General features: G+C 40.3%; 1 protein-coding gene and 1 long non-coding RNA gene across 5 annotated transcripts in view; one reads left to right on the top strand and one right to left on the bottom strand.

Annotated features, from left to right (window-relative positions):
• Window positions 1-1,834: 1,834 nt before the first annotated feature.
• The window catches only part of LOC134295168 (uncharacterized), a 57,715-nt gene continuing 43,384 nt past the window's right edge, over window positions 1,835-16,165 (bottom strand). For both annotated transcript variants that reach the window (XR_010001718.1, XR_010001717.1), the window contains 2 exons: window positions 9,168-9,337; window positions 1,835-8,362 (listed from right to left, as the gene is read on the bottom strand). This is a non-coding gene — a long non-coding RNA (uncharacterized LOC134295168). The remainder of the gene's footprint in view (window positions 8,363-9,167; window positions 9,338-16,165) is intronic.
• Window positions 3,511-13,697, top strand: LOC134295165 (ligand-dependent nuclear receptor corepressor-like protein). Of its 3 annotated transcripts, XM_062967042.1 has the most exons (8): window positions 3,511-3,637; window positions 8,130-8,203; window positions 8,306-8,366; window positions 8,452-8,529; window positions 8,617-8,678; window positions 8,776-8,819; window positions 9,188-9,329; window positions 9,648-13,697. In XM_062967042.1, exons 1-6 carry the CDS (start codon window positions 3,614-3,616, stop codon window positions 8,816-8,818), a joined length of 342 nt encoding a protein of 113 aa, XP_062823112.1. In that variant the 5' UTR covers window positions 3,511-3,613; the 3' UTR covers window position 8,819; window positions 9,188-9,329; window positions 9,648-13,697. The 3 variants fall into 3 exon arrangements, with proteins under 3 accessions (XP_062823112.1, XP_062823113.1, XP_062823111.1); XM_062967043.1 differs by having other exon boundaries at window positions 8,776-9,329; XM_062967041.1 differs by lacking the exons at window positions 8,452-8,529; window positions 8,617-8,678; window positions 8,776-8,819 and having other exon boundaries at window positions 8,306-8,365; window positions 9,315-9,329.

Below are 16,165 nucleotides of genomic sequence, written 5' to 3'. Positions count from 1 at the left end.
ATCCACGCCTCTAGGTTGATACAATTAAAAATCCCGTCAAAAACCTCGACGGGGCCTTAAAACCCCAGCCGTCAGCCTGGCTGGAAGGCCCCATGGTGGTTGGAGGAGGAGGGGCCTCCACGCAGCGGGGCCTGTGACGCCTGCCGAAGAGGAGGGCCGCGAGGCCCCAAGGTTTCTTTTTTCTTTTCTTTTTTGGATGTTGAGGCCTGCAGAGGCGAAGGCCAGGGGGGCTTCCAGAAAGGCCCCCCCGCCCACGAAGAGCAACGCAGCCTCCTCCATGCCCCGCAGGCCTCAGGGCGGCTCCAGCTAGGAGAAAGCCGGAGCCGGAACCTCCCCCCGCCCCCCCCCCCGGCCGAAGAGCCAGGCTGGAGGGAGGCCGCAAGGACCAAGGTTTATTTTCTTTTAACCATTTATTTTCTTTTGGAGATAGAGGCCTGAAGGGGTGGCCTCAAGGCCGGGAACAGACCCCGCCCCCGCCGTGTCTTAAAGGGTCCTAATAATCTATAATCTCTAAAATCAGGACATTACATAAAGAAAACAATCTGAAAATGGGAATTCCAGAAAAGAAACCAACAGGGCCAGCTAACACCTCCCGACAAAGGATTCCCCCAGGCAGGAAGCAACAATATAATCTCTAAAATCAGGACATTACATAAAGAAAACACTCTGAAAATGGTAATTCCAGACAGGAAACCAACTGGGCACAGAGTCTGTGCAGTGAGGGAGGTGGGGGCAAGGGTCTGGGCATACGCTGCCATCGAGGCAAGGCGGGAAGTTTCCCGTGTTATGTTTAGAGTAATGGGGGGGAAGTCAGGTGGTGACGCTTCCCTCTGGGAGATGGGGCAGAGGTACGTCAGGCAATGTGGGCCATGGAGTGACTGGTTCTCCAGGCCCTCCACAGGGACCCACAAATATGCCATGATGCGTGGCAAATCCCGACATCAGTGTGATAAATTTGCATGTCTCTCAATATCCAAAAGATTGCCATCATCCATGACCCTCACAAGAGTCAAACCCGGAGTCAAAAGGGTGGAAACACCCAACGTTTGCATAATCTCTGCTGCAGCAGGCAGAAGCATAACTCGGGGAAAGGGTGAAAGCTGGACACTGTGAAGCTTGCCAAGTGGCAGCCAAAGGCTGAGGGAAATGAGGCACAGTTATGGAAACAACAGGAGCAGGGTGCCACACAGTCGGGGTGGCAAGGATGGGGAAACGATGATCAGTGGCTTAGGATCACAGAAATAGGAATGAGGAGGCACTCCAAGACTTCAGGAAATGTTGCTTCAGGGTGGACAGAAGCCAAATGGTTCTCCCACAGGCAGGCAGTTCCTCCCACAGATCCAAGTATTCCATTGTTTTGAACACTTTTTCTGAATCTTCCAATGGTCTCCAAGGTCAAACAAGCTCCAGTTGAGCCAGATTTTAATTCTTTTTCCAGCAGCTGTGTAACTAGGCCACTTCTTGTCATATATTTCTACAAAGCATCACAACTGCATGCCAGTCTAGGAGAGCAGCTGACCTCCCTCCCACTACTGGTACCTCCGTCCCATGGACCTTTTCTGGCGGTGTTCCCTATGCACTCTCCCACTTTTCCTAATCTGTAAGGCTAAGTAACCTCCCCCAAACACCACTTCCATGAAGATGGCCAGAAGACTCACCCCAATCATGGCATACCCAGTATGCACCAATAAGCATTCAAGGGAAGAAGGTTTGAGCTAATCCGTCTGCTTATGTTTGTTGTATCCCAGACAAGACCCAACTGTTGGGCCCAACTGAATATATTAGACCTGCTGCATATCATCCTGTGGACAAACAGATTTCAAACAACAACAACCATAATCATCATCTTTTATTTATTGCTTACCTCTCTATGTGGCCTGAGGGAAGACACAACCTAATTAAATACATCTATGAAATCATGTAAGAAAGCTAAGTTAAATGCAACCAGAAGTGCATATTTTAAAACATGCACATATTAAAATACAAAAACACAGAATATGATGTAAAAGCCATAGTTAAAACAGACTGGGTAGGCTTTCCAAAACCAGTGGAATCACTCCTAGATGTTCCTATAACTAGTTTCCCTGCCTTGTTTTGAACTAATCGGAATTTCCAAACTTGGTACAGAGGCAGCACAATGTAAAGAGCATTGCAGGAATCCAGCCTTCTTAAGGTCCTGCAATTCTTGGAAGGGGCACAACTGGCGTATCAGCTGAAGCTGGTACTAAGCACTCCTGACCATCACATCTTCCTGTTCTTACATTTCAAGAGAGGGATCGAGGGGCGCACCCCCCACAAGCTGAGACCAAAGACTTTAATGGGGAGTGTAACCCTATCCAGAACTGGTTGATCCACCCATAGTGCTCTCGATGTCTTGTCTGGATTCAGTTTCAATTTGTTTCTCCTCATCCTGCCCATTACTTCCTCCAGGCATTCATTCCAAGGAGACCCGCTATCCTGAGATAACAGTGTTTTTCATGGCATGGAGAAACATCTTTGGGTGTCATCAGCATACTGATAGCCCCCTGCCCCATGCCTCCAGATGATCTCTCCTAGCGGTAAATGTAGATGCTATAAACCAACTTTGAAAAATAACTAAACTTTGACCAGGACACCCACTTCAAGAACAAGCAATTTGTGAGCTTCTTGATAAAGACGAAAGGAACAGCTTATTGAAGATCAGGAAGTCTCCCCAAGTCACTTTGGGGAGAGGGGGTGGGGTATAAATAAAATGTATTATATTATTATTATAAGGGGGGTTTAAAAGTGCAGAGTACCACAATGCAACATTCAGCTCACGTGCCTATATAGATAAGTATTGTAGTTCTCCCAGAAAAAGTTACATTGTCGTCAAAGGCAAAAAAAAAAAAAAAAGACAATGGTTCAACTGTGTTTTCCTTCTGACATGTGAACACAGAGCTCAGCATATATTTGATGCAGCATGTTTGAGTAACATCTCTCTTTTTTGGCTTTATGAATTAAATCTTTTGGACCAATTCACAGTTATTGTAATATTGTTTAAATTGAAAGGAGTTCAATCTCCTGATGATGTGGGACTATACTTTGTACTATTTATTAACCTTAAAGATACAGTAGTCTCACTTATCCAACACTCGCTTATCTAACTGGAATGGCCAGAAACGAGAAAACATATATAGGTGAAAGATGGCCTTGGACAACAGAGACAACTGTAGATTGGGTAGTTTCATTCACTTTTGCATGATATAACTAAATATGTGTTTGTAACTGGTGGGACCAGCGTCTGTTCTCAGACAGACAGGGGATGTGGCAACCCTTGAATGTTTTTTTACAAATGAGTGGATTTCCGAGAGGTCTTCTGGTCATGATTTTGGAGGCCATGTATAATGCGTTGGACACTTTTTTCTTCTAATTGTTTTTTAATTTGTTAACACTGTTTTCTAATTTGGTAGGGCAACTACCCAATGTATATGGGTTCAGAAAGGGGCCATCACTTCCCTGGAGTCTGGGGCCCCTTGGTTTACACCATTGTCATGAGAATGCAGTTCCGAAGCAGACCGGTTCCGTCTGTGACAGGAAGACAAAACGGAACGTTGCCATCTCTATTGTCTTCTGGTCTTGTACAGAGACAAACATGTCTGCCCGGAGACTGCTAAAAGTAAGTTCTTGGTTATTATTATTATTATTATTATTATTATTATTATTATTATTATTATTATTATTGTATGACATAGCAAACAAGATAGATATGCTGGATTTTGTTTCACAAAATCACAAGTAGAACACTTCCCAAGTGTCTAGGACTGTGTGATGTATTTTCGGATGATGCACACAGATCCCAGTAGGGTGGCCTTTTGCAGTTGGCAGATCGTAATTTTGTCAATGTCTGTTGTTTCCAAATGCCTGCTGAGATCTTTTGGCACGGCACCCAGTGTGCCGATCACCACCGGGACCACCTGCACTGGTTTCTGCCAGAATCTTTGAAGTTCAATCTTGAGATCCTGATAGCGGCTTAGTTTTTCCTGTTGTTTTTCGTCAATGCAACTGTCACCTGGGATGGCAACATCAATGATCCAAACCTTTTTCTTTTGCACAACTGTGATGTCTGTAGTGTTGTGTTCCAGAACTTTGTCAGTCTGGATTCAGAAGTCCCACAGTATCTTTGCATGCTCATTTTCCAATACTTTTGCAAGTTTGTGACCCCACCAGTTCTTTGCTGCTGGCAGGTGGTACTTGAGGCATAAGTTCCAATGAATCATTTGGGCCACATAGTTGTGCCTCTTTTTGTAGTCTGTCTGTGGGATTTTCTTACAGGCTTTTTGAACGTTTGAGTCCTCTCTTCCAGAGGCTCTTAACACAAGCACTATTCACCCATAGAGGCTCGCTACAATTCCTAGCCCTAGTTTAACTTTTCCCTCAAAGAGCTTTCTCACTAACAGTTCCCAAAACCTTCCTTCCTTCCTTTTCAAAACTCCAAACTCGGATTCTTCTCACTCCAATCCCTAACTCACTCGCTTTCTGGTTGAAGAGCAATTCCTGTCTTGCTGGCCCTGCCTACCTCCTCTTGCTAAGCAAATCCCTCCAATTGCACCAACCAATCAGACTGCACTTCCATAGAGTGGAGCTGCCTGATCACTCCTCCCCTTGCCTGGCTTTGTCTTTCTTACTAAGGCCTTGATCTGTCTTGACACACCAACCCTGCAAGGTAGGCCAATCCGTTACAGAGACCTAGATTATCTGTAAGAACAGTTGGAAGAGACCACATGTGCCATCTAGTCCAACCCTCTGCCATGCAGGAGAAGCACAAAGTACCCCTGACAGATAGCCATCCAGGCTTTGTTTAAAAGCCTCCAAAGCAGGAGCTTCCACCACATTCTGAGGCAGTGAATTCCAATGTTGAACAGCTCTTATAGTCAGAAAGTTCTTCCTAGTGATCAAGTGGAATATCCTTTCCTGTAATTTTTAACCCACTGCTCCGAGTTCTAATCTCCAGGGCAGCAGGAAACAAGCCTGCTCCCTCTACCTTATCCTTTCAAATATTTATACAAGACTATCGTGTCCCCTCTCAACTTTCTCTTTCCCAGATAAGATTAGTCTGGCGTGACCTGTTTTGAGAATCACTGGGGAATTTTAGTGATCATAGCATTCTTTTCTAAGTGGTTGCAAACTGCCTCCTCAATGATCTGCTCCAGAATCCTTCCTGGTATTGACGTCAGGCTGCCTGCACAGTAATAGTTAGCGCCCTTTTTTTCTCTTCTTGAAGATAGGGACAACATTGGCCTTCCTCCAATCTGCTGGGACTTCTCCTGTTCTCTAAGAATTCTCAAAGATTATTTCCAGTGGTTCTGAAATGACTTCTGCCAGTTCCCTCAATATTCATGGACATCGTTCATCTGGCTCTGGAGACTTGAATTTGTTGAGAGTAGCCAAACTCTATTTTGGGTTGCATATCCCCTATTGTCTCATCTGTCCCATATTACTCTGTTTCTCTATGATGTTAATGAAATGTTTGGTGTCCTTGATATATGACATAGTTTGTTTGACAAAGGGCTGTAAAAAAGAGTCAACCAATCTGGATAGTGGTTCGAGGACTGAGCCAGACCCAGATACAATGGGCCGGCCCAAAGGTGGCCTGATGTCTTTGTGTATTTTAGGTAGTGTCTATAAGACCGGAATGCATGGATGTGAGGTCATAAGGAAATCTTTTTTCTTTTTCTGTGATATAATCTAAACTAAGTCCTTCCAGAATTATGGTTCTTATGATGAATTGAATATGTTTGGTCGGGACTTTATCTACAAGAGAATAATGCTCTTTGACTGACAGTTGTCTATATACCTCCTGCATATAATTCGTTGTGTTCATTGCAACGATGGCACCCCCCTTGTCAGCAGGTTTCCATATGATGTTTTTGTCATTGGCTAGTTCTTTAAGAGTTTACCAATCAGTCCTGGAGAAGCTTGTTTTAAATCTGTCATTATTGGGAATGCTTTTCAAATAAATTTCATCACAGACTCTTTTTTTCAAAAGCCCTGATGTCAACATGATCAGTAAATGGAACAAATGGGTCTGCCCCCTCCATACATAACTATATCCATGGGGGTGTCCATCCTCCCCCTTTTCAGCATCCTGCCTCTATTTTCGTGGTAAATTTGTTTACTGGACTGCTGTCTGAATCCTGGAAGCAGAGAGAATGCATAACCTTTTTGAATCTAACAACTCACAAAATCTATTAAACCCTTTAATGAAATACCCGCTCTGTGGCAGTGCCAGTGAAAAGATGCAGAGTCAGAAATTGAATTTTAAATTAAAATGTTGTTTTTGTAGTCTCTGTGACTTAGGTGGAATGGAAATTAAAGGGGCCGCCTGCCGATACCTGGTTGTTTGGTCATCTACACTTTGAAGCATTGCAGGAAACATGGATAACATATTGTTTTATTTGCTAGGTTGGGATTCCTCATGGAAAATGAGGCATATTTTAGATTATTCCAATCAGTTTAATGTCTGGGAAGCAGCATTTGTGTTGGAAAATAGGACCATCTGTAAGGGGAATGTCCCCTACAGTCTATTTGTCACAGTAAGCCTGTGGGGTATATATCTGGACTATTTTATTGCATTTGGGGCTCATAGAAAGGAATGATGGCCCATACCAAAAAGAATCTCCACAAGGAGAATCAGAAGATAATTACAATTTCATTAGTCATTTGGTTTATCGCAAGAAACGGTGCTCCAAACAGGTTTACGAACCAGTTTGAGAATACCTGAGCAGTTCACTTTGGGTTGGATCTGGACTTCTTGCAGAGAGGGATCCCAACTCTCCATTCCTCTGTCCTTTTACAGAAATTGGTGGCTTCTGAGAACGGAAGTATTTGCAAACTTATTTTCTGCTGTTAAAACCCATAAGATTATGTTACATTAATAGCATTTGGATCTGTTCTCCAGTTTAAAATGTAATCAATCTTTCATACTATTTTTATGGATATTAAATAATACTTTTGAATTATACCCGCATTGGCCTGTGACTCCACAACAAACTGTGATATCGGAAATAACATATGTTTTATATTATTGTATTTTTTTCTAATGATATTTGTATTTAAGATGATTTCTTTATTTTGTTCTAATAAATATTAATGTGTTGCCTCATGGTCTGTTAATTACCCAAAAGACTTCTTCCTCTTTTTCCTCCTCCTCTCATTTCTTCAAGTACTATTAGAACAATTTTACAAAAAAGAGGGACCAAAACTAGGTTGCAAAATAAGAAAAACCAAAAAAATAGCTTCTCTAAAGGGTTGTTGTGTGTTTTCCGGGCTGTATGGCCATGTTCCAGAAGTATTGTCTCCTGACATTGCGCCCACATCTATGGCAGGCATCCTCAGAGGTTGTGAGGTATGGAGAAACTAAGCAAGGAAGGTTTATATATCTGTGGAAGTTCCTAGGTGGGGGGAAGAACTCTTGTCTGTTGGAGGCCAGTGTGAATGTTGTAATTAATAACCTTTGTTAGCATTAAATGGCCCTCCCAGCCTCACATCCTGGCCTGGGGGAATCCTTTGTTCAGAGTCATTAGCTGTCCCTGATTGATTTCTGTCTGGAATTCTTCTGTTTTCAGAGTGCTGCTTCTTATTTACTGTTCTGATTTTGGAGGGTTTTTTTAAACAATGGTAGCCAGATTTTGTTCATTTTCATGGTTTCCTCCTTTGTGTTGAAGTTGTCCACATGCTTATGGATTTCAATGGCTTCTCTGTGTAGTCTGACATGATAGTTGTTGGAGTGGTCAAGCATTTCTGTGTTCTCAAATAATATACTGTGTCCAGGTTGGTTCATCAAGTACTCTGCTATGGCTGATTCCTCTGGTTGAGTTAGTCTGCAGTGCCTTTCATGTTCTTTGACTCGTTTCTGGGCAATGCTGCGTTTGGTGGTCCCTATGTAGACTTGTCCACAGCTGCATGGTATACGGTAGACTCCTGCAGAGGTGAGAGGATCCCTCTTCTCCTTTGCTGAATGGAGCATTTGTTGGATTTTCTTAGTGGGTCTGTAGATAGTTTCTAGGTTGTGTTTCTTCGTTAGCATTGCAGAAGTCCAACCTTGACCGCATAGGCAAACTGATGAAGAAACACAACCTACAAACCTTGTTCTCCTTTCTCTTTTGCAGAACATCCAGAAATTATGTTTAAATTGTTGCAAATGCTGTCGGGGGAGGAGGAGTATTAAAATATACCCTGTAAGGTAAGCCCTTCCCCCTTCTCTTCTGGTTGTTTTTTTCCCTTCTAAATTGCTTCACAGGGTTCTGTGACTAATGTTTTGCTGTTTTCTCTTCCTCTTCTCTAGTCCTCCAAAGGAAGATCTGGAGGCCTCCTCCTCCGATGAGATCACAGAAATGGAGACCTGGGTAAGAAGGGAAGGCAAGAGGATTGTACTTCTGCGAAGAGGAGGGGACCAGAATTTCAACTAAGTCTCTTCTCTTCCTTCCACAGCACCAATGGATGGCATCTGTTTCGCAGCCCGGCCAGGATGCAAGGAGGAAGGGCCCCAGTCTATCCGAGGAGTCCTGGGTAAGGAGCGAAATGCAGGCGCCCTGTCTTCCTGCAAAGGGGAAGGGGAGGACGGGATTTCACTTTGCTCTTCTCTTTCCTTGACAGAGCACCCTGGCCAGTGGAAGTGATGAGGACGCACGGTGGAGTCAGCAGTCCCAGGAATCGAGGTAACTTCTTCTCACTTTTTGGGTGTGGGTTGGGCCTTTTTTTGGGCTGGGGGAGTCTTTGGGTGTTATGTACTAACAATTTTTTTGTTTCTTTTAGTGAAAAAGAACCAAGTCTAATTATTGAAGATCTAGAAGATTAAGGTGAGTTGGGAAAATAGAGGGAGGGATGCACCCGGTGGCGCAGTGGATCAAACCACTGAGCTGCTGAACCTACTGACCAGAAGGTCAGTGGTTCGAATCCAGCCAGTGGGGTGAGCTCCCACTGTTAGCCCCAGATTCTGCCAACCTATCAGTTCAAAAACATGCAAATGTGAGTAGATCAATATATACTGGTCTGGCAGGAAGGTAACAGCGCTCCATGGAGTCATGCCGGCCACATGGCCTAGCAGGTATCTACGGACAATGCCGGCTCTGAGGCTTAGAAATAGAGATGAGCACTAACCCACAGATTCGAACATGACTAGACTTAATGTCAGGGGAAGCCTTTACCTTTAACTTTCTCTTTTCAGATCCATCCTCTTCCTGGGACTGCTGTCTCCATCGTGCGTCCACCTCCTTCCCTGGTCAGGGTGCCCAGTGATCCATCTGGAATGAGGCCCTTCCTCCTCCCATCCCGGCCTGGCTGCGGAGCAGATGCCATCCAGAAAGGCGGTAAGAGACTGTGAAAATGAAAGTTTTAACTGTTACCCTACAAACATTTGTCAAAAGGGAATTGCAAGCATTTGAGAGAGTTATCTGATACTGAGCTGGGTTATAAAGTTCTTGGAAGGGATGCTATAGAAGCTGGGGTATCATTGTGGTCCTACCAAACTGTAACTTTTGCTATGGTAATCAATAGCTACAGCATCTCAAAGACTTAAAACTATCAGAAGTTACCTAAGCAAGGAGTATAATAAAGGAGTGGACCCTTCCCTTCCATAGCATGTCTCTCTTGCATCAGTTCACCATCGTTTTATTCCTTCCATCCAGGAGACGCCACAGACACAGAGAGGACTATGTGGAAAGAAGTGCTGAGTTTGCCGATGGTTTGCTCTCAACAGCAATGAAAGACATTCAGTCCGGAACACTGGACGTTAATGAAGAAGGCATACTTTATGGCATACCTCAAAAAACTTTACTTCTCAACTTAGAAGCCTTACCAGCAGCAAAGCCTGCATCCTTTAAAAACAAAACTCGGGATTTCGATGAAAGTGATTCTTACAAAGACAGTAAAGAAACATGTGCAGTGCTGCAAAAAGTAGACTTGGGAGCAAAAGCTTGAGTGGAGCGCACAGAAAAAAGGAAACTCACTCTGTTTGAAACCTCAGAATTAAGATTCCCAACAGCTTCCAGTTACCTCCACCAGTTAACTCTACAAAGAATGGTCACTCAGATTAAAGAAAAAAATGAAACTGTACAATGTGGAAGAACAGGTCTAACTGTACAGCTAAAAATTCCTCAGCTGAGAATGAGTGTTTGTTTCCCAAACAACAGCCTGATAGTGGCAGATTTTCCATGTTATGTACCATGTTTCTAAAACCTCAACAGTCTTAGAAGGATCAGCTCTTCAAAAACTGAAAAGTATACTCCCGAAACAGAACAAAATTGAATGTTCTGCATCTGTAACTCAGTCAAGTGTCAACTCCTACTTTCTGCATGGGGACCTCTCTCCTTTGTGTCTCAATACTAAAAACGGAACTATAGATGGCACCTCTGAATCCACGGAAGGCGGTTTGGATCGCAAGGATAATAAATAGCCAAGAAAAAATGTGGCAGCTTAACATCTGATATAGAGAAAACATTTCAGTTTTCAAAGCATGTGCTAGATACACAACTGAGGTCTTTTCATTTTATTGTTGGTTTAGCAAGAAAGTTGGTGTTTACAACATATGTACTTGTGAAAACTGACAAATTTAGTATAGCTATAGAATGATTAGTACATAAGATGGAATACTAAAGGCATAAAAATGTCACCGTTTTCCTTTAGTGCGGAAAATATGCTAACTTGTAAGGGTTTAAGATGAAGGTTGGAATGCAGATTAGAGGATGTTCAGAATGTGCACAGAATGAGCTTGAGAATGGTTATTTTGGTTTAAGTGTGCGGATTAGTTTATTTAAAGTTTATTTATTTATTTAAATACATTTATTTAAGGATTGTGTTTCATTCCTGTTGAAAAACCTCAATATAACAGTAATGTAATTGCTGCTGTGACATTTCAAAACTTTCAATTTATCAAAATGAATATGAGGTTTTCATTTTGGTGGGCCAAAGCATCATCACTTTGCTAATAACCAAATTTGACAGTTCAGTGTCTTGATAGATTGACAGATACAAACAGGGAAACTGTTTTGAACTTTTAGTACTAGAATTTTCAGTACTAGATAGAGAAAAAGAAAAAAGAATTAAAAAAATAAAACAAAAAGTTTAAAAAATAATGAAATAAAAAATAAAAAAATAATAAAAAAATAAAAATATTTTATTTCAGTGGCCCTTTTTATTGAAAACTAGTTTCTTTTTTTAAAAAAAATGGAAAGTTTTTTTTGTATATTTACTATTTGGAAACTGGACAGTTCATTTTAGATATATAACTTTTCAAAGAATCTCAGAGGACCAGTTATCTTTAGATGACAGTCTTTAAATAACTTTAATGTTCACATGATCTTATCTTCTAGAGATACTCAAAGGGTTATGTTGCTCTATTCCATTCTATCATCGGTATGCAGACAGTGCACCTGGGCAATCTGGAGCCGTAGGAAATCTGTATGAAATCCAAATCCTATCCTCTGCTTAGCCAGGTTGTGCAAACTCCATAGTTCATATACCTCTGGAAGGGAAGCAGGCCTAGATCCCAAAAAATTGCTTATTCGATAAGTTCATTTGTATGCTTTTTCAGCCATGGGATGAAGAAATGCAAGGGAGTTTTCAACCCCAGTGAGGATACGTTTGTATGTGGACACTAAGGGAAAGATCATACCCATTACATTTGGTTTAATACTGAACTTGGGTATACAATCATATTAAACACACAGTGGAATTAAGACATCAATGGTCCTTTTTATTTTTTAAATAGATTTTTATTAAGGTTTTAGTTAAAATAAGAAAAAAAGAATTTTAAAAGTAAAAAAATAAAAAGTAAAAAAATTAATAAAAATAAAAATTAATAAAAAATAAAAATTAAAAGAATTAAAAAAAATAATAAAAATTTAAAAAATATATTTCAGTGGCCCTTTTTATTGAAAACTAGTTTCTTTTTCTTTTTTTAAAAATGGGAAAGTTACATTATTAAAAACTTTATCTATTTTACCCTATATGGTTGTTACCCAACCCAATTAGCATACATTTGCTAAAGGATTGCATAATTTAGTATCTGTGACGTATAATTTGCATATAGTGTTTTTAAAGTACTACGTTTAACTAATTTGTTAGCATTTCATAATGAACTCGATAAACACCCAGTCCTTACTGATTGTTACAAATAGAAGGCACTTACAAAATAAAGGTTAACACAACAGCGGTCAACATATCTACTGTTTGCCTTGTTACATATGGATTCAATTTTTTGGCTTATTCACATATTGGGAAGCAAATCATTATAAACCAAGATTTTCATTAGATAGTTGAGACTATCATTAGATAGTTGAGACTGTCAAATATTCAATGTCAAGATCATCTTTAATTTTTTTAAAAAAAAACACAAAGCCATATTTTTGTCAGGATTCAAAAGATTAATTTGTTGCAGCTTTCCCCAATAGCCAAGACGATTACAAATTTCAAGACTTTTTCAGTAACACTTTACTCCTGTTTTTAATTTATGGCTTAAAAGCATGGACAGGGATCCAAAGGGACGCTTCTGATATTGTGCAAACGTACCGTCTTTTGCCTTCCTCTTCTTACCTTGTGTCCTCAGTTACGTTGAGCGAGGGATGGAAGTGTGTGGCTTTGCCACTCACACTGGCGGGAGGCTGGAATCCCAGCTTTTAAAATGTTTGTCAGACAACATTGTATTTTAGCCAGAAATGTATCTCAAAGACAAGTTACAGGACACATTTGATATCATTGAAAAGATGAAAAAATAACAAATTCATAAAATTAGGGATCATTTTGCTATTGACTTTAGCAGTGGCAGTTTTGTATGTAATGTTATAATTTTCAGCATTTTAGTATTTGTATTTATTTTTTGCCAGAAAAAGTATATCAAACTTTTTGATAGTTTGTAGATAATGCACAACCTATACGTTTTTAAAAAATGTAATTATTTTTAACAAATAGGTGGAATCTTTGATTATACAACTGAGGAAAGGCAGAGAAACACATAGACTCCCCTTATTTGACCCTAATGTATTTGTTTTAAAAGTTGTTTACATTATAATTTTGAAGTTCTTTTAAAATTCAGTTACCAGTTGCTACTTAGAAATGGATAAGTTTCTGAAAATTCATATTTCAGCAGACTTTTAAATGAAGGAGAAAGCAAACCCTACATGCTTTCTACTTATTTGAATGTTTCTCAATTATTTTATGTTAAAAACAGTGCTTCTGTTTTTAGATCTACTGCTCAGTAAAGTTGTTTAAACAATTTCTGGTAGCTAATGACTATTTTATATTAAATTAAAGTGTATATTAACTTTAGTGAGACTGATGTTTTGTTACAATACAAATAACTGTATTTTGTGTTTTTTTATTGCATTATTTCCATTGTTGCAGTAATTTAGTAAAACTCTGTGGCTGCCTTGATTTTTCACAAATTTTGTTAATAACAGATTTCTAGGTAATCAGTTCTATTTATGCATAAATCAATTGCACTATAATCCATGAATTATTTATTACAATATTTTCTAATTAATTCCATGTATTTTGTCTTGTGTTGTAAATGTACTGGAATTCTGTTTCCTCTGTGTTGTTATATTTCTAAATCTGATTGTATGAATTTGTTAATGTGTTTCTATGTTGTAATTTTTAGTAAAGCACTTCAATGCTTTTGCACAGAAATTTACAACACTGATGCGTGATTGATTTGCTCCTTCAGTAAAAAGAAAAAAATACTTTATGTTGGCTGATTTGATTTATTCTATAAATATAACCATATCGGCTTAACAAGCCTATAGAAAACTTGTCCTCAAAGCTCTAATACACACAGATAGAACACAATGCAGTTTAAATACATATCTATAGAAAACATGACAGCATTTTTATGTACAGAACAATAAAGAAGGGGAGAATTTTAAAGTGGATTGTGTCCATGATTAATTAGGGTTTTGAAAATGTTAGCAATGTAAATGTGATGTTCCATTCATTTCCTCAAAACAAAATGCTGGCATTCCATAAAACCTGCAATCATTGTGCTCAGTTGCACCAACTCACAGAATGTCCCTTTATGAGAGATTTAAAATAGTCTTTCCTTTGTCTGCATGCAGTCATGCTGGCCACATGTCCTTGGAGGTGTCTAAGGACAACACAGGCTCTTTGGCTTAGAAATAGAGATGAGCACTAATCCTCAGAGTCAGACACAACTAGACTTAATGTCAGGGGAAAACCTTTACCTTTACTTTTCTTTGTCCATGTGGCTAAATTCCTTCCAGCAGCTCATGAAGCAAGAACACGCTTCAAACTTTCTCTCTCTCTCTCTCTCTCTCTCTCTCTGCTTTTTTCTTCCAACTGTCTCTGCACCTGGTTTGCAAAAGCCTGAACAAAATTGCAACTGTACCAAAAACTCCCAGGCTTAACAGCTCTCCTAACAAGGCTCAACCAATCAGCTTCATGCATCTTATTTTGCAGATGACGTACACATATAAACTGATTACTAACATATTGAACAATCTCCATGCCAAATAGATGAGAAGCAACAATTAGAATCCCTCCAAAACTACAAGCACTATCTCAACCCAATTTTGATTATTCTATCATGACCCCAGAGTCAGACATGACTGGACTTAACGTCAGGGGAAACCTTTACCTTTACCTTATCATTATCATTACCTACCTTCAGGGTCGTGGCCAGAAACAAATTTCGGGGGGGGGGGGGTTGAAAATTTCGGGGGGGGGGTTTAACCCCTAGCACACACCCCTCTCCGCTACAAACCTGTCAATATCTGCTTGAGATAGTGCCTGGAGGGGCTCTTAATGTTTTGTGTCTCATAGACGTAGCATGGGGATTTGGTTAACCAGTTAAAATTCATGAGTAAACCAGGTTTTTTTATAACCTGAAAAATTTCGGGGGGGGGGGGGTTTGAACCCCTAAAACCGCCCCCTCGCTACAGGCCTGCCTACCTTACTCTTTTGCCAAGATATTTATTTCCTGTGGATAAGAAGAGACACCTAAGATTTCAACCCAAATGGTTCAGCAGATTTCCCTGGTTAGCCTACTCCTTTCACGTACAAGGTGCATTCTGTAAGTAGTACTACTGTGTAGTGTTTGGAGGAGACGTTGGGGTAAAGGTGGTCATCAGAAGCTTGGCACATTGGTTGCTAAACCATTTGTGTGATGGGGAAATGCAATAGAAGTCTTCAAAAGACACAAGAAACAGAGTACCATCAGAATACAGCACCTGCTTATCTACTCCTGTAACTTTAAAATGACTGAGAAACTTAGGTAATACTACCGTGTTTCCCCGAAAATAAGACAGTGTCTTATATTAATTTTTGCTCCCAAAGATGCTCTAGGTCTTATTTTCAGGGGATGTCTTATTTTTCCATGAAGAAAAATTCACATTTATTGTTGGACAAAAAACCCAACATTTATTATATACTGTACTGTAGTTGTCATCATAAACCAGCATAACCAGACAAACTGTGAATCCTATCAAGAATTTCTTGTACTACTAATATTTCCATATACTACAATCTATGGTACATACATTTACTGATCTGGTGTTCTGTTTGGCGGGCATGCTTCCAAACAAAAACTTTGCTAGGTCTTACTTTCAGGGGAGGCCTTATGTTTAGCCATTCAGTAAAACCTCTACTAGGTCTTATTTTTTGGACATGTCTTATTTTAGGGGAAACAGGGTATCTAACCAGTTATGTCCTGATGTTCTGTTATCCTTGAAAAGTAAATCTCTTTCTGCAGCAACTTTTTCCAAACATCAGCGGTTTCTCTCAAACATAGGCCTCATATAGGCCTTTTGCAAATTAGGTCAAATAGCAGTAAACCAGGACATATGAGACATAGTCACTGGATGTATCTCTGAAAATTCCCCCTTTTAAACCCACGTCTCTCTCAGTTGAGATCTCGTGACAGATCAGAGGACACTGACTTGAAAATCATCTCAGGAGGGAAAAAAGTTTCAACCCCTCCCAAAAAAAATTTTCTGGTTACAGGCCTGGATAATAGAAAGCATTTGGTGACGTCATTATGTTTCATGGGACCCAAACGCCTACAGGTTTTGGTATCCACGGCTGGCCCTCGAACCAAACCCCAGCGGATACTGAAAGCCCCCTGTAATTCTCCGTCTCCACCCTTAATAAAGGAGATAAAAGGGCCCACTTTACTGTCACAAGCAATGTCTGTGTC

The sequence above is a fragment of the Anolis carolinensis genome, unplaced genomic scaffold (genome assembly GCF_035594765.1).
Source record: "Anolis carolinensis isolate JA03-04 unplaced genomic scaffold, rAnoCar3.1.pri scaffold_87, whole genome shotgun sequence".
Taxonomy (NCBI): Eukaryota; Metazoa; Chordata; class Lepidosauria; order Squamata; family Dactyloidae; genus Anolis; species Anolis carolinensis.
This window is presented reverse-complemented; position numbering and strand designations above follow the sequence as displayed.